Genomic DNA, 25,082 nt, shown 5'->3' with positions numbered 1-25,082 from the left:
AACTCAAATTCATTACTAGATCCTGGAAATGCAATGCTGTCAGGTGAATGTGTAATAAATACTGTAGAAAATGAAGCTGTCCTAATACGGAAAATGTGTTGTGCTGTGTATTATTTTCTTTTACTCTATTAGAATTTAGCTGTTTTTATCTAATTATGGCTAACATTTTAGAACAAAAGCCTAGGGAGTGTCCATCTCAAGGAACAAAATACTCCTTTGTTTATAAAAGGACGATTTTCTGTTTCATAAAGACAGGCATGACACAATAAATTACATTCCATCACAACTTCTCACCCGAGATATAAACAAAATGAAAAGGCATTCATAATGGAGTTGGATTCTTCTTTAATTTTTATATTGCAGTTCAATATATGGATTCCCCTGCCCCATTTTGTATTTTTTGCCCATATGAAGACTTTAGTAGAAAGACTTTGTTCTTCCGTATTTAGAACAAGAAGAAAGTAATGGCACAATACACATGTTCTCACATACAACCTACTTTCACTCTCTCTTCTTTTGTAATTTTTTTGGTTAAAAAAGAAAGTTGGAGAGAAAGAAATGAGAAATTCAGTGCAAAATGGACAGTATTAAAACCAACTTTTAGTAATCTTGTTAATGTTCTCTTGAAGACCATAAAAAGTACAAAAGATAAAGTAATTGTTATGTGTGTATTAAATTGATCAATAGCTCAAAAACAGCATTGTTTTATGGTGCAAATAACTGACAAAACTTTTTCCAGAGTTGCTGAAGCAAATCTTTCAAGAAAAGTCAGATGTGCGTCATTTCTGTTTGTGTTTGACTGACTATGTATATCTGTAGGTAAAGGGTCTTTATGTTCCTTTTTGGCAGACTCCAATATGGTGTTAAAATGAGTAAGGACCATTTATCCACAGAGAGAAATTTAATGATTTGCAATAAACTGTGATATACATGTAAATTACTATTTCTTGAATGTGTTCCCTAGGATATCAAAATGCTGCATCTATCTCCATATGTGTCTTAGTTTTATCTTTGAAGTAAACAGCATAAGAAGCAAACCAAATTATTCATAATACATACAATAGGTATCATCGAGGTGAAAGACTTCTGTATTGATTTGCTATCTATGTCACATCATAATGTTTCACGGAACACAATAACTCACCAGGATATGATTGTCAGGCACATTAAACATTCCTATTTCATCTGGGATTAAATACTAAAACTATTTTATAAGAAAACTGAAAATAGCTGTGGCATTAAATGTTAAGGCAGATAGCTTATTGATAACTGACTTCTTTGTGTAAAATTAACAAGTGGGCTAATAATAATGCTTGCCTAATTTATTTTGTATTTATAATTTGTATTATTTTTTTTCTAAATATAACAAATGTACCAAAATACACAAAGTAAGTATAGAGTTTAGGATAAAGGGAGGAAAGAGGATGCAACATATCTATTTACACATTAATCATAACCCTGTAAAATGTTAGCCCAAATTGCTCTGAATTTTTTGGGCATTCTCCTTCTGCGGAATGCCAGTCATTTGTTGGCTGTGATTTGCCTAGTTTTAGTCTTTTTAAATGTAATTTATTTATTTTTGTTTACTAAGTTTTAAATTATTTTGTCCAATTTATAAAACATTTGGTCCAAAAATAAAATCACTCAGCGCAAATTCTATAAAAATAGATCAACACTGAACTCTGCATATGAGCACACTCTCAATTAAAGAACTCTAGCTACCTTCTGCTCACCCAAATCTGTTCAAAATAATCCCTCAAGCAAAAGTTTGGGTAAACTGATAGCCTTCGCAGAATGTTCTGAAGCTCAAAAAACTTGTGCTTGAGTAAGCAAGATCAAATCAAAACTGAAAAAACCTGCCCGACCCCAACCTCTTTAAACTTTGGTGTGGCTTTGGCTCAGGTATCTCAAGTGTTCTCAGTTGCTAAAGTATCATATGAGAAGACAATCAGCCTCTAAGGTAACCAGGACCCAAACTTCAGAGACCTAGGTCAAAACTAATACCTTGATCTCTATCTGGAAACACAATGAAGACAATCTGGACTGCAGAGCACGGGTTTTGTATGCAATCCATAAGAACTACCTCTACATAAGAGGCCATGGTAGTACAATATGACTAAGTGCTTGAGCCTGTGCTTGACTTAGCATGTGAGTAAACCCATTGACTTTTCATTTTAGGTTAAGCATGTACATAAGAGATTTGCTTGATCAGGGCTCAGCACCACAGTTGCCAACTTTCACATGGTAAATAAGCACCCCAACTGTCACAATAAGCCAAAAATCAAGCTAATCCCATTTCAAAACAAGGCCAAAACAAGCCAGGGCCTTCTTTCAGTCTGCTCCTGCAATGTGTCCATTGCTTCTCTGGAGTCTGCCAAATAGGTCAGCTTTTGCCAATTGCGTTCTAAGGGAATTCATTACAGTCTGTCACATCTCTTCCAGCCTCACTTTGTACGTATTCAGTCTCAGTTTCTGAATGCGACCAAGCTGAAATTCTGTCCCTCTAGTACCTTCTCAAATGGTCCATATTCCCTTCTCAGATAGTCCATATATTCTTGTGTCAACACTCAGCATACCCATTGGCATTAACCAGGCCCCTTATTTTCCTGTGTGAACACATAGGAGCAGGTTACAGTCTTGCCATAAAGTACACCAAAAACCTATGTTTAAGACTGTGACACAAACAAATAAAATAGAAGGCCCAATTCTCATTTACACTATGGCCTGTTTGTGCTGCTGAGGCAGAATAAGGGACCTAAAAGAGTGTAAATGTAATTTAGTGCCAGAAAAATATAAAGGGGCCTTGGTGTAAATGACTATCAGGCCCAGAGAAAATAAGTTGAAATATGACTAAGCCTCCTGTGATTGTATATTGCACCTCAATATTGAATATAACATCACATAAATATTCAAATTTTTGAAAATGGTAAGTGGTTTTGGGTGTCCATCTTGAGATAGCTGAAAAATTAGGCTCAAGAGTTATTTATCATCCATAGGCCAACAAACTAATGGGAGCTTCAGTTACCCAGTGCCTTTTAAAATCCAGCCCAAGCTGTCTCAGGTAAGGCACTCAAATGCTGAAGACCCTAAAGTCAATGTCCACACTTGAAAATGTTGGTCTTAACCTCTTGCACTTACTAAAATAGTAGGGGCCCTTTTTTAAAAAGTATCATCCACAGCATGTTACCGAACAATGACATCTCCCATTGATTTTAGTGGGAGCTGTCAGTGCTTATCATCTCTATCCATCAGAAGTTTAGGTTTGTAAGTTTAGAATTTAAGTGCTGAACTGTGAGTAACTTAGTTTCAAAAATTGACTTCCCTGTATATCAGTATATGTTCTTGGCTTGCACAAAAGAAACTCCATCTGACTTTTGACAAAGTTCTTTTAAAACTGAGGGTGTAAGTTATACAAAACATAAATACAATATTTTAACTTAAACACTTGATCCTCCGAAGTACTGAGCACTGCAATTCCTGTTGCCTTCACTGGTAGTCAAGGGAAGTGTGTATATCACAGCACCTTGCAGGATTTGGTTCTAATACCAAGCTTGTCATAAAGGTGAACGAAGCAGTAGTTTTTCCTATCAGCATCTTTTCAATATTAACAGGATTTTAATATATACGTATGTTTTATTGATTGGTTTGTTCCTTTATTCTAGCTGGGCATTGTGGTTCTCCAGATCCAATTGTAAATGGCCACATTAGTGGGGATGGCTTCAGTTACCGTGACACTGTGGTCTATCAGTGTAACCCTGGCTTTCGGCTTGTTGGTACATCTGTCAGGATTTGCCTGCAAGATCATAAGTGGTCTGGACAAACTCCCGTTTGTGTCCGTAAGTAGCATTTATTTTTCACTGAATTATTTTTTGTTGAATTGTGTTAATAATTATGAGTGGGATTTTCAAAAGTGCCTGACTCATGAATTTATTTAATAGATCAAGGCCAGAAGAGAACCATATGATCATCCAGTCTAATTTCCTGCATAGAACTGCACCCAGCAATTTCTGATCAAGCCCACAAACTCTGTTTGCACTATGGCATATCTTTTAGGGCATATCTATACATAGTGGTACAGCTGATCTGCTGCAGTTCATCTGGTGAAGACACTGTATGCCAACAGGAGAGAGTTCTCCCATCAGCATAAAAACCCACTTCTGGGAGCAGCAGAAGCTATGTCAGTGGGAGAAGCTCTTCTGCTGACATAGCGCAGTGCACACAAATGCTTATGTCGGTGTAACTATATCACTCCGAGGGAATATTCATACCCCTGAGTGACATAAGTTTTGCCAACATAGGCTGTAGTGTAGACAAAGCCTTTAAAAGAAAGATTTATGTTTCCCTTAACTTTCAATGAGACTTGTGCTCCTACCTCTCTTAGGTACTTCTAAAATCCCACGCTTAATTACTGAAATTCTTCAGTTTTCTCATCCTCCCTGCCCCCTTTGATGATAGGTTCTCAGATACTTTCTTGAACCATAAATAATTTTTAGATTAATGTCAAGAATGGGTAATATTTCTCTGGCTATTCTTTCATTGACCTATTTTGGGGTTTTCAATTTAATAAGATTTCAGATTTTTCTTTAAATTTGTTAGTTTTTTTTAATAGACTTTTCATTTATGTCTTAACTTTTGATATACGTTTATAAGAAAAATAGGAGTATTTTCATTCCCATAAGACTAGAAAGTGGTTGCCACAGAGATTATCAATAGCATGTTCAATTAATTTTAGTATCTCTGTTTTATTGCTGAGATGTACACTACTACTGAACCATTAGATTAAAAAAAGTTAATTTTTGATTTGTAAAAATAATATCTTCTGAAGAGTAAAATGGGACATTTTCACCAGGCCATAGCTGCTAGCAAAATCTCCCCAAAATGTCATTGTCCTTAAGTTATGTACATTCTTCAAAGGAGAATTGCCACGTATCTCCAGTGAATCTTGTAGTGTATTTATTTTACAGTGTATTAGCTGACTGCAGGGGTCAAATCTCTTTAAAGATCGTGGCTAAAACTGGGAAGGAGAAGGAGACTTCTCCCTACTACATTATTAATATAATTGCTATTATAGGTGAAGCTTGCAGCAACATTTATCTATAATTAAGATTGCCTAAGACATTCCATCACAACAGTTTTCAGTTGATTGTAATTTTTGCCAAACTTTAACCACTCAGACAGAAATTTTCCATGCCAGAGGCCTAGCTCCAGCTCTTTTCTTTTCTTTTCTTTTCTTTTCTTTTCTTTTCTTTTCTTTTCTTTTCTTTTCTGTTGCTCTGAAAATCAACCCCAAACTTGATCAAATTACAATTTTCTGAAAAATATTGTTTCCATATGTTCATTAAAGGTTTGATAGGGCTGACAGCAAAATTCTGGGAACATTCCATCTGCACTGAGCATTCTCCAGTCCACATTACTGTGTCAACCACACTCAGCTAGCTATTTCCCCATGTTGCTCATTCCCTGTGTTTCAGCCCAGGGAGGAGCAAGACTTTTCGGCAGTTGCCCTTCCCAGGTTCCAGAGCATCCAGTGGCACCAGAAATTAGAGTAGAAAAAGCCTGTCTCTCTTGTGTTCTCAATGCTCCATTTGAATCAATGGAACCCAGTCAGCATGGAGGAAAAGGAGCAGAAAGGAGTCATAGCTGAGGGGAAAAGGTAGAAGGGCAGATGGAGGTTGTACGCTGCAAGCTTGATGAGGTGGAGGCTGCTTGGTTGTGCCACTCCTGGTTGGACTGTATTTATTTATCTTGCCTCCATCTCTGCCAGCCCCATTCTCGGACCACCATTTGGTGGCCGTGATAGCCTCTCTCACCTTGGAGAGGCCGGGACCAGCCTATTGGCATTTTGATAATAGCTTACTGGAGGATGTGGGTTTTGTGGCATCCTTCCGAAAGTTTGGCTGGCCTGGCAAGGCCATGACATGCATGTTTCTCTCAAAGCAGCAGTGGTGGGATGTGGGAAGGTCCACACCCAGCTCTTTTGCCATGATTACTCCCGGGGGCCAGCTGGCAGAGAGATACAGTGATAGAGTAGCTGGAATGGCATGTCTTGAAGCTGGAGAGGCATCTGGCCACCAGCTCCGGGGATCCATCCATCTGCAGAGTGTGCTGAGAGAAGCCAGAGGAACTCCAGGCCTTCGATGAATATTGGGGTCGGGGTGCCTTCATTCAATCCTGCATCCACCTCCTTCGGAAGATGGATCGCAGCTCCCACTTCTTATACTCCCTGGAGAAAAGGAGGGGGGCTAACAAGCACATCACCTGCCCCCTGGTGGGTGACCACATCCCCCTTACAGATCCAGTGGAGATGCGGGAGAGGACCTTCTACACTAGCCTCTTCTCCCTGGATCCAACTGATGCCTGTGGGATGGACTCCCAACGGTCAGCACAGGCAACTGGGACCAGCTGGAGCTGCCACTCATTCTGGCTCAGTTCTTGGAAACCGTTCATCCAATGCCCACCAATAAATCTCTGGGCATCAACAGAAGGACCATGTAGTTCTCCTGTGCATTCTGGGATGCCTTTGGCCAGGACCTCGCCATCATCTTGGCCAAGTCCTTGGGGATCAGGGTTCTCCTTCTGTTGTGCTAGTGGGCTGTGCTTGCTCTGCTACCCAAGATAGGGGATCTTCGTGACCTTCAGAATTGGTGCCCCATCTTGTTCCTTAGCACGGATTACAAAGTTCTAGTGAAGGCAATCTCACTGCAGCTGGGGTCTGTGCTGGAAAATGTTGTCCATCCTGACTGGTCCCAGGCTTTACCATCTTTGATCTTTATTTGGTCTGGGACATCCTCGAACTTGGGTGTAGAGATGGTCTGTCATTTGCCCACCTATCCCTGGACCAGGAGCAGGCAGTCAACAGGGTGGACAATGGTTATCTCCTGGACACTCTACGGGCTTTTAGGTTCAGGCCTGCCAAGCTATTTACTTGGTGGCCTCCTCTGTCTGGGTCAACTGAGTGAAGAGATCTGGCCTGATGGTCAGGAATGAGTGGCAGGCGAGCTCCCTACCACCTCTGCTCCAGGACATCCAGTGGAGCGTGGGTCCGCTGCTCTATCTGGCTATGCCCCTTTCTACTGTTCATCCCTCTCTGCCAGAGAACTGGCACAATTTGGAGGACAGGGTGGTTGAGCATGGATGGGACTGCTCCGGTGCCTTTCTCTGTGGGGGAGGGAGCTGGTGCTTAATCAGTTGGCCCTGTCCATGCTCTGTCACCAGCTCAACACCCTGAGCCCATCCCTGGATTCCCTGGCCTACTTTCAGAGGTTTACTCTGGACTTCTTTTGGCCAGGACAGCACTGGGTCTCTGCAGGGATTCTGAGCCTTCCCCTGGAAGAGTGGGGATAGGGCCTGCTCTGCCTCCGCAGTCAGATCCATGTCCTCTGCTTTCAGGTCCTGCAGACACTCCTTTACAGTGCAGGTAGTCTACTGTGGAGTGCATTGGCACACACCTTCTTCCACTTCCTCTGAGGGCTCCGATAAAACTGGCAGCTCTTTTACCTCCATCCGAGGGGTCTTTTGCAAGACCTGCTCGTCTTCTACCAGGACATCCTCTGGACCTGGAAGTTGGGCCCAGTGAACAGGTCTGTGGCGGCTGCCAAGGGGTAAGATCTCCTCATGTAGCCTCTGCTACACAACCCTGAGCTCAGTGTGCAGGTGTCAGAGTACCCCTCGGTGTGCTAGAAATTGGTCCTGGCAGGTACCACCAGGATCAGATAACTCCTAGACTATGACCAGAGGACCTGGGTGGATCCCCTGGTACTCGGCTGGTGCATACAGTTCTCCACCCCTCACCTCCCTCCCCCACCCCGTGCATACTCCTGGAGATGAGGTCAGCCTTATCACCTGCCCCTTAGGCCTTCCTTGAGTGGGTCTTGGCCGCACACACTCCCACCCCTAGCCCTCTGGATCTCGTCATCGGGCCCTGGCCCTGTGAGCTCCCCCAATCCCTCTCTCAGCATACCCTGAGCCAGCTGCATGGACCGCAACTGGTTTGTTTTCAGACTCTGCTCTGGGTACAGCTGTACACGTTCATGATCCACACTTTTCATTTCCTTACCCTCGTGTCCTGTCCTGCCACGAAGTGGCGGGACCTCCTACCATGTGTGAAGGATGAGGAGCCCCAGTGGGCCAGCCTGAATTCCACCTTAGTCCCGCAGTCCCCCTGGGGGTATTAGCTGGCAGCTCCTTCACAGAGCCATGATCACAGGGGTGTACTTGGCCCAGTTCACCCCCACCCCTGACACCTGCCCCTTCTGCGGCATCAGGGAGACCCTTGTGCACATCCATCTTGAGTGCACCAGGCTGCAGCCTCTTTTCTGGCTCCTTCAGAACTGTCTTCTTAGGTTCTGGCTGCACTTTTCCCCACACGTCCTGATTTAGGCATACCCCATCTGTGGCCCCATGAAGTCGCAAGACCTCCTTGTCAACCTCTTTCTGGCAATGACCAAGGTGGCCATCACCCTACCAGGAGGAGGATGCTAGATGGGGAGGTGCTTTGCAACTGTGGGGCCCATTTCCACTCCTTCCTTTGATCATGTATTCGGACAGAGTTCCTCTGGGCCACGTCTGCTGGCTCCCTGAAAGCTTTCAAGGAGAAGTGGATGTTGTGTTGAGTTCTTTGCCTGGCGTCCCCCTCTGGCTCCCTGCTTTCAACCCTATGACCTCATTCCCATCCCTGTTGTTCATTATTTGTCTCCCAAAACTATTTGGAATCTAGGTCCGGTAGATCCTACCCTAAGGCTGAAGGGAGAGGCCTTTAGCTGTGAGCAGGCTTGTACCCATCCATCCCCAGATTCCCAGTAGGTACTCTGTCACACTTCTCCTTAAGGAACTTAGATGCTGTTGCATATCTCCTCTCATCTTGGCCTGAATGTTGAAGGTTAGCAATATCAACACCACTATGTAAGAGAAGGGACAGGTGCAGGCTGGGGATAATTGTCTGTCTGCCTATAAACATATGTGGCACCCATGTCCTTCTAAACATCTCCCAATAATTAAAAACAACTAACAATGTATTTCTCTCTTCCTTTCTGGGAGTAGAAGAAGTAATTTGATTAGATTACTGGGGGAGAGTTGTTATTTTTTTTTTTTTTGTGGTAGTGTTTGTGTGTGATAAGAATTAATCAAGGGAAATCTAAGTCAAAGAGATGAGTTTTTCATTTTGGTTTGACTGCTGAGAGCTGTGTCACACTTCTTTCTGTGGGCAATGGACTCCACAGGCTTGATCCACTTCTTATGAAAGGTTGGTCTCCTGCATGTTGTGTCCTAGCTGATTAGGAGCTACTAGAATGAATCACACAGACACTATGTAGTTTTAAAGTATGATCACACAAATCACTGATTTAATCCTGCAGCTCAGAGAATAGAGCATTCAGCTTCTCTGTTTGTAGCTGACTGAACTTCCTAGTCAAAACCAAATCCTGGAGTGGACTCAGCTGACGCAGCTGCTATACTCGGTACTCTGAAAGACCAGCACGGATCACAGAATGGATTTTCCATAACAATACCTCCCTTCTTTCTCCCCAAAACTTTAAATTAAACAAGTTATTAAATTCACCTATTTGAAATTATTCCAACTTATAAATAAAACACAAAAAGTATAAAATAAATGAAGCAATGTCAAAAGTTGGATGATAAATTAACACATCTGTAGACACAAAGCCATTTATGTTATATAGTCCTTCAAATGCACTGGAGTTAGATGGCTACTTCTTTTTGGATAATTATGATTACTTCATCGAGTAGTGTCCCTACGGGTGCTCTACTGTAGATGTGTCTGAATTCCTGCACCTCTGATCAGAGATTTTAGAAAGAAGTGCCCATTCAGCCAACACACGTGCTCTCCCTGTCTCGTGCCTTACATCAAGGCTATATAGCGTCATGAGGGCAAATTGCCCTCGGTTCCTTCTCAACCACCTTTGGCCTGAGTTGGAATGATTAGCAGTCCAAATCAAATATCAGTTTGCTTTGTATTTTTATAGTTGACAGTAGAGTTTCCATTCTTTGTCTCTTAGTAGAGTTTCCGTTTTCTCCATTCCCTGTTTTTCTTCTTTTTTCTCATTTTTTTCTTTTAATTTCTTACACCTTTGTTTATCTCCCTAACAATCCTGATACATTTTTTCCTCCCCCTTACTGGGGAATACCCCTTGTTAAAGGTTATGCCTGGCTGCCCCGGGTTCAAACACTGACTCTCCTGCAGAGAGGCAATATCAGTCAGCAACGGTCACTTGCTCTATATGCGGTGCCTCAGAGAGGCTCACATTCTGCGGAAGTGCACCTTCCGCCAAAAAATGAAGGGCAGGACAAGGAAGAGCTGCAAGCAAAAAATTGAACTCTTAATGGTGGAGAGTTCCCTCAGACCAGCCTCTGATCCTGGGTCTCCTCCTGAACTATGGTCACCCCAGAGACCATCAACTTCCAAGGAAGGGCTGTCTAAGAGCAAATCTACTGACTCCCCTCAGAAGGCTTCTAAGAAGAGGGCTATAGGCCCCTGATCTGAAGGCTTGTTCGGCCAATGGAGCTCCCTGGCAAGATCAGTCACTTCCTTACTGATAGTACTGGCAGCACTGCAGCATGGCATTCATAAGACTCATGGTTCCTTGTGTGTAGGTACCTGTTGCGGTCCAAATACAAGACAGCACAAAGCTTTAAGCAAGCAAGCAGGCTGGTCTGCCAACGGGCTCGTCCTGTCAGCTTTCCATCCTCTCCTTTATTCTTTCTCTCCCCCTGCGCATTACATTCTCCAACAGATAAAAGGAATACACTGGCTTTGTTTAACATTCTTATTTACCAATTTCTATCTACCACATTCCTTGCTCTCGGGCCTTGAGCCCAGTCCTGGGAGGCTTCCCACGGTTCATGTCATCTGGGCGAGATTCCACGGTTCATGCCCTTGAGAGGAGCCGTGTGTGCACTGCTCCTACACAACTCTCCGGGTGTGCCCTGAATGTTGCCAAGTGCATGAACCTTGCATGAATGCTACAGGTACCGTCACAAAACCAAAAGACCCACGTGGCACTGGATCAAAAGAGAAAGAGACCATACCATCTCTACAAAACTGGCACCAACACAGCAGGCAACAGTACCAAGTGCCTCCAGAGAGCCCTGTTGTGGCCGCGTATTGAATGAGAGACCTCAGCCTACTCCACCAACTCCCTCGATACCAATGAGCCTGCAGCGGCAAAACCATCCCTGCAGTACCAAGGAGTTTCATTTCTCCAGGGATCTACAGGTAACCAAGATTCCAGAATCTCTGCTACTCGGTATCAGCTCTCCAATTCCAAGTATATCCCAATTCCTGGGATCACACTCTGCACCGGGACACTCACCATTACCATTCTCCAGAGAAGAGGCAGACAGTGAGGAGGCTGGCAATCTCTCCTTACCTCACACCACAGCTCACCAGAGCAACATCTGAGGACATCCAACGTGCACCCACATTTGGCGTTTCAACCCACCTGGTAAGGACACCCATGGATGCCACCATCTATGCCATTTCCTCTGCCCCAGTGGACATACTGGGGATCCCTGGGCACCTTACAGGCATCATCTATCTAGGTCAGTGGTGGGCGACCTGTGGCTCTTGGGCTGCACATGGCCCATCAGGGTAATCCTCTGGCAGGCCGCCAGACAGCGTGTTTACTTTTGCACAGCTGCCCGCAGCTTTCAGTGGCCACAGTTCGCCATTCCCGGCCAATGGGAGCTGCGGGAAGTGGTGTGGGCTGCAGGGATGTGCTGGCCACCACTTCCCACAGCTCCCATTGGCCGGGAAATGGACTGGCAGTACTCGACTACATATTCAGTCTCTGGGGGACCCTAACAATAGACTTGTTTGCTACGTACCTGAACAAAAAATGCCCTCATTATTGCTCCAGAACCAGACTGGGGAAACAGTCCCTAGGAGAAGCTTTTGTCCTCCAATGGAACAGAGAGCTTCTGTATGTGTTCCCTCTTCTCTTTTCACATAAGCCACCAAACAGTCAGTAGATGATAAGACCTTTTGGTCAACATTGACCTGGGCTGAATAGGTGACCCAGAACTGGCAGATTTACAATATGGCTGAAATATCGTCCTACCCATAAAAGTGGAAAGTCGGGTTTGGTTCTTAATGTTGGGGTAAAGTTAGCAAGCTTGCATTGCCATTACACCTTCTGAATTGTATTTTTTCTCTTGTTAAATAGAGATCTTCAGTTTCTAGAGCGAATAATCCTATACCGTTTGTAATAAAACAAATTTTAAAAACTGGAAAATATAATAATAAGTAGTAATATACTGAGCTGTGTAGATACTGTTGAAAATATCCAGTTCAAATGTTTAGTACCTTAATGATTTCCATATTTGGTACCCAGACCTCATTTTACCAGAGAATATTTAAAATACTTATAACTAGGATATTATGTATATTATGGGGTGGGGGAATAGGGGAATACAGAAGAGGGTGAGGTCAGATTTGTAATGCACCAGTTGCATGGCATGATGCTATGAAAAGTGTCCTTTGAATTTAAAAAAATCCTGATCACTACTTAAAACACATAAAAGCTATGTAACTATATATAAAAGCTTTGAAGGGATTGAAAAATACTATAATGCCAAAATTACCCGCTTTGTCTTTTCCAGCACTTGTCATTCTTATGCAAGCCCAAGAATTGTAGTGTTGATCTGTCAATAGGTCAGTGATGTACAAAAACACTAATGGTGATGTGCTAGGGTTATACTCAGTGTTTGAGACCTTTAGTTTCTGAAAGACATCACAAAAAGCAGCATCTGTCAAGGGTAATGAGGGGTGTAAACAGGAGCAGAGTGACTGGAAATATGCATCTGTTGAAAAAGACAATAGTCTAAAAACAAATGACCTTCACTTCCAGAATTTTTATAGGAGACTTCAATTTTATGTGCAAGAGCCTACTGTATATCATCTGTTCTGACAATTTACTGAATTCCAAGTGTAGATGGTCTCAGGAAACATTACCCTTAAAATATAATATTATTAAGTAGCTATCATGTTCTATGGTTCCCGAGGTGTTGGAAATTGGCTTGTTTATTGAAACTTTAAAACCTTGATAATCTTTAGTAGTTTTAAAAGATAGAAGCAATTGACCTAGCATACAACACTTCCTGTATAATAGCTAGATGTTATTGTGACAAAGTGGTAATTTTCTGTAATATTTTTATGAATCATATGGGGGTCTCAGTTTCCCCTATATTATACATGGCATCCACCTAAGGGGAAGGGAAGGGAAGGACTGTGTGCTCTCAAAGTAGGCTAAGAGACATAGGTATGAATGTCACCTGGCTGTCTGAGCCCGAAGGAGTAATTGAAAGGGACTGGCTGAGGCTGACCTCATATCACTGGAGAAACTAAGACAATGGAAAATCCGATCACCAGGACATTGACATCTAGCAACCAATGACCGAGAGGGAGATGTATTTCCCCATCTCTTAGCACGGAAGATGAGGAAAGACCCCAGTTTGAGAACAAAGGACTAGGAAAATATGAGGTGGTGGGCATAAGACATGGCTACTGGAAGGAGTCTGGGTTCTCATCTGGGAACTGACTAAGGAGGTCAGACTGAGAGAGGCACAGAGCTTGAACAATAGGGTTCACTACAGCTTGATTGGACTGTGGGCTAACCAGAATGGTTAACTAAGGTTACCAGGTGTCCGGTTTTCAACCAGAACACCCGGGCAAAAATGGACCCTGGCAGCTCCAATCAGCACTGCTGACCGGGCCATTAAAGGTCCAGTCAGCGGCGCAGAGGGGTAAGGTAGGCTCCCTGGCTGCCATGGCGCCACATGAATCAAATCCCCCATCCCCGTCCCCATACCAGAGCCCACACCTTCAGCCAGAGCCCTGACCCACCCTTCACCCCAACCCCCACCCCAGACCCCCCCACACACCCTGAGCCCCTTATTTCTGGCCCCACCCTGGAACTTGCATCCCCAACCCAGAGCCCGTCCCATGCCCCAACCCCCTGCCTCGGCCCAGATCCCCCTCCCATACTCCTAACCTCTTGGCTCCACCCCGCAGCCTGGAGCCCTCTCCTTCACTCCAAACCCCTTATCCCTGGACCCACAACAGAGCCCATACCCCCAGTCAGAGCCCTCATCCCCTCCTGCATCCAACATGCTGCCTCAGCCCGGAGCCCCCTTCCACACTCTGAACTCATTTCTGGCCCTATCCCAGAGTCCGCAGCCCCAGCCAGAGCCCTCACCCCATCCCACACCCCAATCCCTTACCCCAGTCCAGTGAAAATGAGCAAGTGAGTGAGGGTGGGGAGAGTGGGTGACAGAGGGAAGGGGGATGGAGTGAGCGGGGGCAGGGCTGGGGTAAGGGTGTTCGGTTTTGTGCAAGTAGAAAGTTGGCAACCCTAGCTTTAACCTTCATTTCTCTATGCTAACCTAAGGACTTCCTGTGTTGTGTTCCAGTTGACTAATAAATCCTACTGTTTTGATAATGCTGTTTGAGTGTCACCGTGAATACTTGTTGAGGTGCATTAATCACTGAAGAGTATACAGTTCTCTCCCAGGAGTCTATCTCAGTTGGAATCACTGAGCAGAGCTCACCATGTGAACCAGGAGTGATGATGCCCTGAGGTTCAGTCAAGGAGGCAGTGAGGCTGCGAGGCTTCCCCTGGAGGAAGATGAAGATCCCTTGGGAGTCTCGCACACTAAAGGGGTTCCTCCTAGAAATTGTTCCAAAGCTTAAGGCATAGCACTGATTTTGTGGATGTGTGATAGTTACATAGTTAGATTTTTAGGGCCAGATCCTCAGGTAGCATAAATCATGGAGCAGGTCCTCAAAGAATCAATCCTGAAGCACTTACATGAGAGGAAAGTGATCAGGAACAGTCAGCATGGATTCACCAAGGGAAGGTCATGCCTGACTAATCTAATCGCCTTCTGTGATGAGATTACTGGTTCTGTGGATGAAGGGAAAGCAGTGGATGTATTGTATCTTGACTTTAGCAAAGCTTTTGACACGGTCTCCCACAGTATTCTTGTCAGCAAGTTAAAGAAGTATGGGCGGGATGAATGCACTATAAGGTGGGTAGAAAGTTGGCTAGATTGTCGGGCTCAACGGATAGTGATCAATGGCTCCATGTCTAGTTGGCAGCCGGTGTCAAGTGGAGTGCCCCAGGGGTCGGTCCTGGGGCCGGTTTTGTTCAATATCTTCATAAATGATCTGGAGGATGGTGTGGATTGCACTCTCAGCAAATTTGCGGATGATACTAAACTGGGAGGAGTGGTAGATACGCTGGAGGGCAGGGATAGGATACAGAGGGACCTAGACAAATTGGAGGATTGGGCCAAAAGAAATCTGATGAGGTTCAATAAGTTTAAGTGCAGGGTCCTGCACTTAGGACAGAAGAACCCAATGCACAGCTACAGACTAGGGACCGAATGGCTAGGCAGCAGTTCTGCGGAAAAGGACCTAGGGGTGACAGTGGACGAGAAGCTGGATATGAGTCAGCAGTGTGCCCTTGTTGCCAAGAAGGCCAATGGCATTTTGGGATGTATAAGTAGGGGCATAGCGAACAGATCGAGGGACGTGATCGTCCCCCTCTATTCGACATTGGTGAGGCCTCATCTGGAGTACTGTGTCCAGTTTTGGGCCCCACACTACAAGAAGGATATGGATAAATTGGAGAGAGTCCAGTGAAGGGCAACAAAAATGATTAAGGGTCTGGAACACATGACTTATGAGGAGAGGCTGAGGGAACTGGGATTGTTTAGTCTGCAGAAGAGAAGAATGAGGGGGGATTTGATAGCTGCTTTCAACTACCTGAGAGGTGGTTCCAGAGAGGATGGTTCTAGACTATTCTCAGTGGTGGAAGAGGACAGGACAAGGAGTAATGGTCTCAAGTTGCAGTGGGGGAGGTTTAGGTTGGATATTAGGAAAAACTTTTTCACTAGGAGGGTGGTGAAACACTGGAATGCGTTGCCTAGGGAGGTGGTGGAATCTTCTTCCTTAGAAGTTTTTAAGGTCAGGCTTGACAAAGCCTTGGCTGGGATGATTTAATTGGGGATGGGTCCTGCTTTTGAGCAGGGGGTTGGACTAGATGACCTCCTGTGGTCCCTTCCAACCCTGATATTCTATGATTCTATGAAATCACTATGGTTCTGTTGATTTTGGTAAGGCTGATTTACACTAGTCAAGGATCTGGTCTTTAATCCTTTATAGAAGGACACTCGCATTAATGTCCAAGAAATTGTTCCTGATTGGTGAAAATGGTCTTGGGCAGTTAGTCACCCAGTAAAAATAAAAGGAAACAAATTTTAATTTGTCTTTATTTATTTTTTCAAAAAAAATGCAATGAAATAAAAAAAATGCAACAAACGGCATTTAAATGAATACAACAATCATTATTACTGACACAATGTCAAAGAGACGTAAATATACATCTCCATTGCTTTCTGCTTTTAACTTCTTTCTTTTTTCATTTTTTATTTTTTTCCATTTTGTCACAGAAATGAGCTGGTGCCTGTCCATAAAATAAGAGTACAACAGTTATAAGTGTACTCTAAAAATATAGTTCCTAGTAGTTGTATCCTGTATGAGCTATGGAACAAATTAATAACACATTAAAGGAAATGCTTACTTATGCAACACATGATTTATATTTGAAACTCATTACTGTAAGATATTGAGGATGAAATCATTAGAAAGATTTTAAAAACAGTGAACATTTGTGTAAATAATAGGAGCACAATTTACATTAGAATAAAAATATGTAAGGGATATTTCCTCTCATAACTGGTCTACTACTACTGGTCTACTACAATCCATTACAATCTACATACCACACAGACTATGCTGACAGCTTGTGCCACACGCTCTCAAAGAAACTGCGGAACCACCTGATCAACATCCTCTACAGAAAACAGGGAAAGATTAAGAATAGCTCTCAAAACTGGATACTCTCATAAAAAAAACAACCTTCCACACAAACTTCCTTGTGGCTGGACTTTACAAAAACTAGACAAGCCATTTACAACACACACTTTGCTTCTCTACAAAAGAAAAAGGACACTAAACTATCTAAACTACTACATGCCACAAGGGGCCACAACAGCGATTCCCTTAACCCACCCAGCAATATAGTTAATCTATCCAACTATACTCTTAGTGGAAGAATCTGTCCTATCTCGGGGCCTCTCCTTCTGTCCCTCCACCCCCCCGAACATGATACAGTTCTCTGGTGACCTAGTATCCTATTTTCGACATCTCCGACTCAAGGAATATTTTCAACACACCTCTGAACAACATACTACTCACAGAGACCTTCCTACCAAGACTACAAAAAGAAGGATTCTGGGTGGACTCCTCCTGAAGGTCGAAACAACAAACTGTACTTCTACAGAGAGTGCTTCCACCGACGTGCACGGGCTGAAATTGTGGAAAAGCAGCATCACTTGCCCCATAACCTCAGGCGTGCAGAACACAATGTCATCCACAGCCTCAGAAACAACTCTGACATCATAATCAAGAAAGGCTGAAAAAGGAGGTGCTGTTGTCATCATGAATAGGTCGGAATATGAACAAGAGGCTGCTAGGCAGCTCTCCAACACCACTTTCTACAAGCCATTACCCCCTGATCCGACTGAGGGTTACCAAAAAAAACTACACCATCTGCTCAAGAAACTCCCTGAAAAAGCACAGGAACAAATCCGCACAGACACACCCCTAGAACTCCAACCAGGGGTATTTTATCTGCTACCCAAGATCCATAAACCTGGAAATCTTCGATGCCCCATCATCTCAGGCATTGGCACCCTGACAGCAGGATTGTCTGGCTATGTAGACTCCCTCCTCAGGCCCTACGCTACCAGCACTCCCAGCTATCTTCAAGACACCACTGACTTCCTGAGGAAACTACAATCCATCGGTGATCTTCCTGAAAACACCATCCTGGCCACTATGGATGTAGAAGCCCTCTACACCAACATTCCACACAAAGATGGACTACAAGCCGTCAGGAACAGTATCCCCGATAATGTCATGGCAAACCTGGTGGCTGAAGTTTGTGACTTTGTCCTCACCCATAACTATTTCACATTTGGGGACAATGTATACCTTCAAACCAGCGGCTCTGCTATGGGTACCCGCATGGCCCCACAGTATGCCAACATTTTTATGGCTGAGTTAGAACGCTTCCTCAGCTCTCATCCCCTAATGCCCCTACTCTACTTGCGCTACATTGATGACATCTTCATTATCTGGACCCATAGAAAAGAAACCCTTGAGGAATTCCACCATGATTTCAACAATTTCCATCCCACCATCAACCTCAGCCTGGACCAGTCCACACAAGAGATCCACTTCCTGGACACTACCATGCTAATAAGCGATGGTCACATAAACACCACCCTATACTGGAAACCTACAGACCGCTATGCCTACCTACATGCCTCCAGCTTTCATCCAGACCACACCACACGATCCATTATCTACAGCCAAGCTCTACGATGCAACCACATTTGCTTCAACCCCTCAGACAGAGACAAACACCTACAAGATCTCTATCAAGCATTCTTACAACTACAATACCTATCTGCTGAAGTGAAGAAACAGATTGACAGAGCCAGAAGAGTACCCAGAAGTTACCTACTACAGGACAGGCCTAACAAAGAAAATAACAGAACGCCAGTAGCTGTCACCTTCAGCCCCCAACTAAAACCTCTCCAATGCATAATCAAGGATCTACAATCTATCATGAAGGACAACCCATCACTCTCACAGATCTTGGGAGACAGGCCAGTCCTTGCTTACAGACAGCCCTCCAACCTGAAGCTAATACTCACCGGCAACCACACACCACACAACAGAACCACTAACCCAGGAACCTATCCTTGTAACAAAGCCCGTAGCCAACTGTGTCCACATATCTATTCAGGGGACACCATTATAGGGCCTAATCACATCAGCCACTCTATCAGAGGCTCGTTCACCTGCACATCTACCAATGTGGTATATGCCATCATGTTCCAGCAATGCCCCTCTGCCATGTACATTGGCCAAACTGGACAGACTCTACATAAAAGAATCAATGGGCACAAATCAGACATCAAGAATTATAACATTCAAGAACCAGTCGGCGAACACTTCAATCTCTTTGGTCACTCAATTACAGACCTAAAAGTGGCAATTCTTCAACAAAAAAACTTCAAAAACAGACTCCAACAAGAGACTGCTGAATTGGAATTAATTTGCAAACTGGATACAATTAACTTTAGGCTTGAATAAAGACTGGGAGTGGATGGGTCATTACACAAAGTAAAACTATTCCCGCTCCCCCCCGACACACACTGTTCCTCAGATGTTCTTGTCAACTGCTGGAAATGGCCCACCTTGATTATCACTACAAAAGGTTTTTTCCCCCCGCTCTCTTGCTGGTAATAGCTCACCTTACCTGATCACTCTCATTACAGTGTGTATGGTAACACCCATTGTTTCATGTTCTCTGTGTATATAAATCTCCCCACTGTATTTTCCACTGCATGAATCCAATGAAGTGAGCTGTAGCTCACGAAAGCTTATGCTCAAATAAATTTGTTAGTCTCTAAGGTGCCACAAGTACACCTTTTCTTTTTGTAGTCTACTACTGGGTTTCTTGATACTGTCTGATCTTAGACACTAGATCTAAATGGATCACTGATCTGATCCCATATGGCATTCCAGTTTATTATAGAGCACTTCTGAACTTTATTTAACTATTTTTCCTTATGATCTATCTATCTATCTATCTATCTATCTTTATGGAGAGAGAGAGAGAGAGAGAGAGAGAGAGATGGATCCTGGCCTCTGGTTCCTTCCCCTTTGTGCTACTTCTAACAGAATTTCCAGGAATTCCCCAAGTAGCATAAAGAGCAGAGCAAAAAGCCCCTGTATATCTTACTGGCTCAATTCAGACTTTGCTCTCTGAATTAAAGCACTTTATGAATAAACATTCTACATATTCATTTCTTTAATATTTATTAGCCACGGGTAGTGTGTTTCATGCTATACAAATCAGAGCAAGTCACAACCCATGTCCCAAAGGACTTAGAATGTAGGGCAGCATCTTGAAACATGCATAACTTTGACTGGATGAATAGTTTCATTGACCATAAGATTTACAATTAGATACAATGCACTGCAGTGCAATTCTAAACTATTGTTTTTAACAGTGACATCCTGTATGAAAATGGCAACACATTTTGTCAATGGAACTGGGCACTTAGTGAAAGTTAAGCACATGCATAAGTCTCTGCAAGATAGAATTCCTTATGAGAGGACACAAACCAAATTAATTAATAACAACTATTATTATTATTTTATTATTTTATTTTTAGTAATAATAAATAATTACTTACATTCCGAAAATCTATTTGAAATAATATTTCAGCTGAATAAATCCAAAACTTTCAAGTAGATAAAATCAAAGTTTGATATTTTAAGGTAACTACACATATTTTGTAGGGATTTTTTATATTACTAAGGTTAGTTCTGGGTTCTGACTCCTCCCTTAAATCAACATTATTTAAAATCCTGCTATTCAAGAGGTGTGTGTTTCTGAAGTGTTAAATAAAATCTGAGTTGACTGGAGTACAGGTTTCTGGCCCTACAGAATTCTGAGAAAGAGCGACTTTGTTTTAAATGTCTAGTTGAAAAGATCTCAGATCTGTCTATAGTATGCTCTATATCTAAGTATGCTCATGTATACTTATATGTATTTTATTGTGCAGTAGTTAAAATATAGATACTGGACATTTTCTGATTTTTTTTCAACATTTTTTGTAAAGAAATAGAAAAGTCTCCACAAATGTATCTTCTATTTTCTTCAATTTATATTTTAGCATTACATAAATAGAAAAGATGACTACATTGCAAATTAATAAATAAGTGGTTAAAATGTAAGTAATACCATAGAACTGCACATTTCAATTAGATGTTAGTCTGTTTGTTTTATTTTAACAGCAATCACATGTGGACATCCTGGGAACCCAGCCCATGGAGTAACTAATGGAAGCGAGTTCAATTTGAATGACGTTGTAAACTTTACCTGCGGCACTGGGTATTTACTTCAAGGTGCCTCTCGAGCACAGTGCCGGAGCAATGGACAGTGGAGCAGCCTTTTACCTACCTGCCGAGGTAAGAAATATTTCCATTCAGCATTTCCTGTCTAAGGACGTACTCCAAATGGGATCCTTTCCACTGAATTCATAAGACTTTGGATCAAGTTCTAAACCTGAACTTTTAGGGCTTGAGACTCCTCTGCACCTGAGCTCTGCTTTGGCACACTGAAGAAGGGAGGCGGTCAAGGAACCAATGGTGGCTTCCTGATTCTCAGGCATCCAGCCCCACTTGTCATTAAGGCTCCATTATGCCACTGATCTAAGGTCCTAAATGGAGAGAATTCTCCTGAGGCAATATGACTGCTTATAGCAATATAAAGTGTACTTAGCAATGCGTAAGTGGTGCAAAGTGAACTTGGTGGACCAGAGAATCTAGCCCTAAATTTTGTATTCATGGTAATAAACCATCGTAAACAACCTAGATGATTTTAGGTGAGCTACTCTAATGTTTTTTGTAAGGAAAAGAGTACATTACTCTTATTAAAGTTAATAGGTCTACAGATAAATCTTCATGCATCAAAATGAAAATATACTATATTATTTCCCTAAGACTTATCCATGCTCTAGTAGTATTTGAAAGGCTCCTCCAACTCGGGGGCTGTCCCAAGACTGTGGAATGAATTTTCCCATGATCTAAGAATTGTTGCAAACCTCACCACCTTCTGCTCTAAATGCAAGATACATTTCTTTGACCTTGCCTCTGTGTGTGTGTGTGTGTGTGTGTGTGTGTGTGTGTGTGTGTGTGTGTGTGTGTGTGTTAGAGAAGACAAGGTCAAAGACATGTGCTTTGCACTTAGAGCAGAAGGTGCTGAGATTTGTTATGATCCTTAGTTCCTAGGAGAATTCATTCCACAGTCTTGGGACGGCCCCCAAGAAAGCTCTCTCTCCCACACAGATGACATTGGCCCTTATTGTAGAGAGGTCCAATCAGCCAGAGGAGCAAAGTTGTTGACTACTGTCTTCTTCCTGGAGTTTTAGTCAATCATTTAGATATCCGGAACCCAGGCCACGGAGCACCCTTGAGATAAGTACTGAGACCATTATTCAAAATTCTGTGGAAAGCCATTGTAGAGAGTTGGGAATACATTTGACGTGCTCATGGTATCTTGTGTTGATAAGGAGATGTGCTGCCATGTTCTGTACCAGCTGGAATTTTCCAAGTGCTGAAGGCTTCATACCCAGGTAAATCTCATTGCTGTAGTCCTGCTGAGAAATAACATAGGCAAGAATAATTGAATAATAGTAAGTGACAGCAAATTACACTCGAATGCAGACAGCAAGAGCGTTTCTTTGACTATTCCTTTGAAAGTTTTTGGTTCTCTCCCCATTGGTGTGAATCTAAGGGCAAAGTTCTGAAGGTGAGGGGGGTCTTTTTCCATCCTCTGTCTCCATCAGCATTAGCAATGATAGAAGCCTCCAATCCGGAGTCTAGATGGGCCAGTTGCTGAATGGTAGGTCAACACTAAAGTAGATAAATTACTTACCGATGCCAGCTAATATGTTTTACCTGAATATTTCTGGAATGAGAAAAAGTAATTGTTGTGGTTATTTAAGCATGAACTAAATGTGAATGCTGTTTGTTCCTTCCCAGAAATCCACGTCTTTATAGTGTTGAAACTCATGACACACACGGATTTCTTTTTACCTTGTGTCTGAGCAGAAAAGTTTGGGGGAGACTAAAAAGGGGAATACAAGTCTGTGATAAAGTCAAGTGCAGTTATTGCTGGTTTTATTATCTCCACCTGTAGGTATATTGAAATCATATATTTATTACAATGATGTTGCTAAGAATGATAATTAACTGTGGTGATTAGATCATCATATTATTCCAGAGCTGGCAGAAGCAATTTCAAGCTCAGTGTGTGAGGAATTAGACTCTTAGCTCTCTATAGAGGGGTAGCAATTCCCCCAGTCACTACTCTCAAAATATATTGAAGTGAGTTAACTGCACGACAACATAATTATTGGGACTGAGCAATAGCAATTAGCAAAGAGATTCCTATTTAGGATCAAATGGTTTTTACTTTCTTATGTATTGCAATGAATCATTAAATTGTAACTAACACACTAAGAAATATTTTCCCATTTCTCACACTGAGAGAAAGAAGGACCTTCTAAATAATATTTTATTTGTCAAATAGCAATTTTAAGAAAGATTTTATGCATATAATAAGTGCAATGCTAGTTTATATGGCTTGATTGCTACCAGTATAGACTCTATGGTTTTCAGTTATTCCGCCCCTTGCAATTTCCATAAGCTGAATTGCTCAGATTTAAAAAAAAATAAACAAACAGGCAAACACATTGAAGTTAAATTCAAGAAACTGACATTAATGAGAAATGGACTTTGAGGATAAGAAAGCATAGAAATCAAATACGTAAGTCAGAAAATTCCAAATGTTAGGTTGATCTGACATTATCTCAGTCATGGTTCATGTCTATTGCTCTTTTCCTTTTTAAATGTGTTACATGACTGGAGCTGAATCCACATGGGGGTAGCTATATTAGTTATAGTTTTTATATTAGTTTATATGGTTTGAAATCTTGCACAAGGGTATCCATAAGCGTTGGTAATTATGGTAATTATGGCCGCAACTCCTGCCAACATCTGCCCTCTTTGGGATCCCAGTTTGATAAAGCATCCCATTCATTCCGAGGGTGCAAGTGCTGCATTTCTGTATGGACTTTATGCTGACTTTATGTGAAAGAGTGGGCTTTCATTGTTCTCACTTGACTTCATACGTGTATCAAAAACAGCCAATGGGCCAAAGAGTATCCTGAAGTTTGTTTTTTTTTTTTCTATGTACCATCCAAATATATGTAGGGAACTCCATGGGGCTGGGAGTATGCTCAGTGGACTGGAATGTTCAGAGATTTGAGCAGCCAGCTGCTAAACTCTTATGAGTTTTTTGATTTTTTGGAGGCTTATAATTTGGCCAAGTCAGGATGAATTTTCACAGGGAGAGCAAAAGGCATCTCCCTTAATCCAGAGCTACTGCCCTGCCAAATTTAATGTCTACGTTCCAAAGCATGACTATACTAAAAGAGTTGGATTTTTTTCAACTGTGGCAAACATACTTGTGTTCCCTAACTTAATTTTGGAAATGGCAGAACTATTTATGCTGAAATTGTTGCATAATAATATTAATTAGCCTGATAGAGCAAGCATAGAATTACAGCCAAAACAGCTAAAATGTTACAGAGTTATAAACAATTAAAATAGTTGCATATACTGGAAAGTGTTAAGAAAACATAACTACTGGAGTTCCTGCTACCTTCGCCTACAGAAAAACATACCCAGTATTTACTTAATGAAAAAAATAAGCTTTGAGGCCACGACATAAGAAAGAATCATGACTGAGGATAACTCTTAAGTAAGTGTTTAAATCTCATTGAAATCAATGGGACTTAAGAATTTGCTTAAAGTTGAAAACCTATATAAGTGCTGTGCAGAATAAAGATAGATTAAAGCATGAATTTAAGTGTTTTTGTAAAAGAGGGGTCTTACTATTTTTAATGTATTTTTTTTGCACTGGTGTGTCAGCTCAGCTGAGAGAGTTAATTAGATTTTATTACTTCTTGTCCATCATCAGCAGTATCATTGACTACATTCATTTCATTAAAGGCACTGATATTGCACAGATGCCGCAGACTTTGCCTGCAGAATCATTTCTAAAGGTGGTGATGTTTAAGAAGAAAGTAACCAAGCTTGATTTTCAGAGCCTAGGCTGAGTTTTCTTGGCAAACTGAACATATTAGATACAGAAACCGAAACACAGTCAACATAGCAACATGTTGCCATTTAAAAAATCTCTTTACAGAGTAGACCATGCTTTGAAAAGAGTTTAATGAAATGTTGTTGGCCATTTCTGTTGGTCTAAAGAATCCTTTGATTTTAGTTAGATGTGTTCCCTAAAATGTAATAACCACTATTTTGTCATGAGTCATGCATCAGAAGGTACTTCGCT

At 42.3% G+C, this 25,082-nt stretch overlaps 1 protein-coding gene across 1 annotated transcript in view; it reads left to right on the top strand.

Annotated features, from left to right (window-relative positions):
- CSMD1 (CUB and Sushi multiple domains 1) overlaps positions 1-25,082 on the top strand; it is a 1,692,034-nt gene that overhangs the window by 1,590,055 nt on the left and 76,897 nt on the right. The window contains exons 53-54 of the mRNA XM_077812120.1: positions 3,663-3,836; positions 20,957-21,130. Coding sequence (XP_077668246.1) covers positions 3,663-3,836; positions 20,957-21,130 — 348 coding nt within the window. The remainder of the gene's footprint in view (positions 1-3,662; positions 3,837-20,956; positions 21,131-25,082) is intronic.

The sequence above is a fragment of the Eretmochelys imbricata genome, chromosome 3, assembly GCF_965152235.1.
Source record: "Eretmochelys imbricata isolate rEreImb1 chromosome 3, rEreImb1.hap1, whole genome shotgun sequence".
In the NCBI taxonomy this organism is placed as follows: Eukaryota; Metazoa; Chordata; order Testudines; family Cheloniidae; genus Eretmochelys; species Eretmochelys imbricata.
This window is presented reverse-complemented; position numbering and strand designations above follow the sequence as displayed.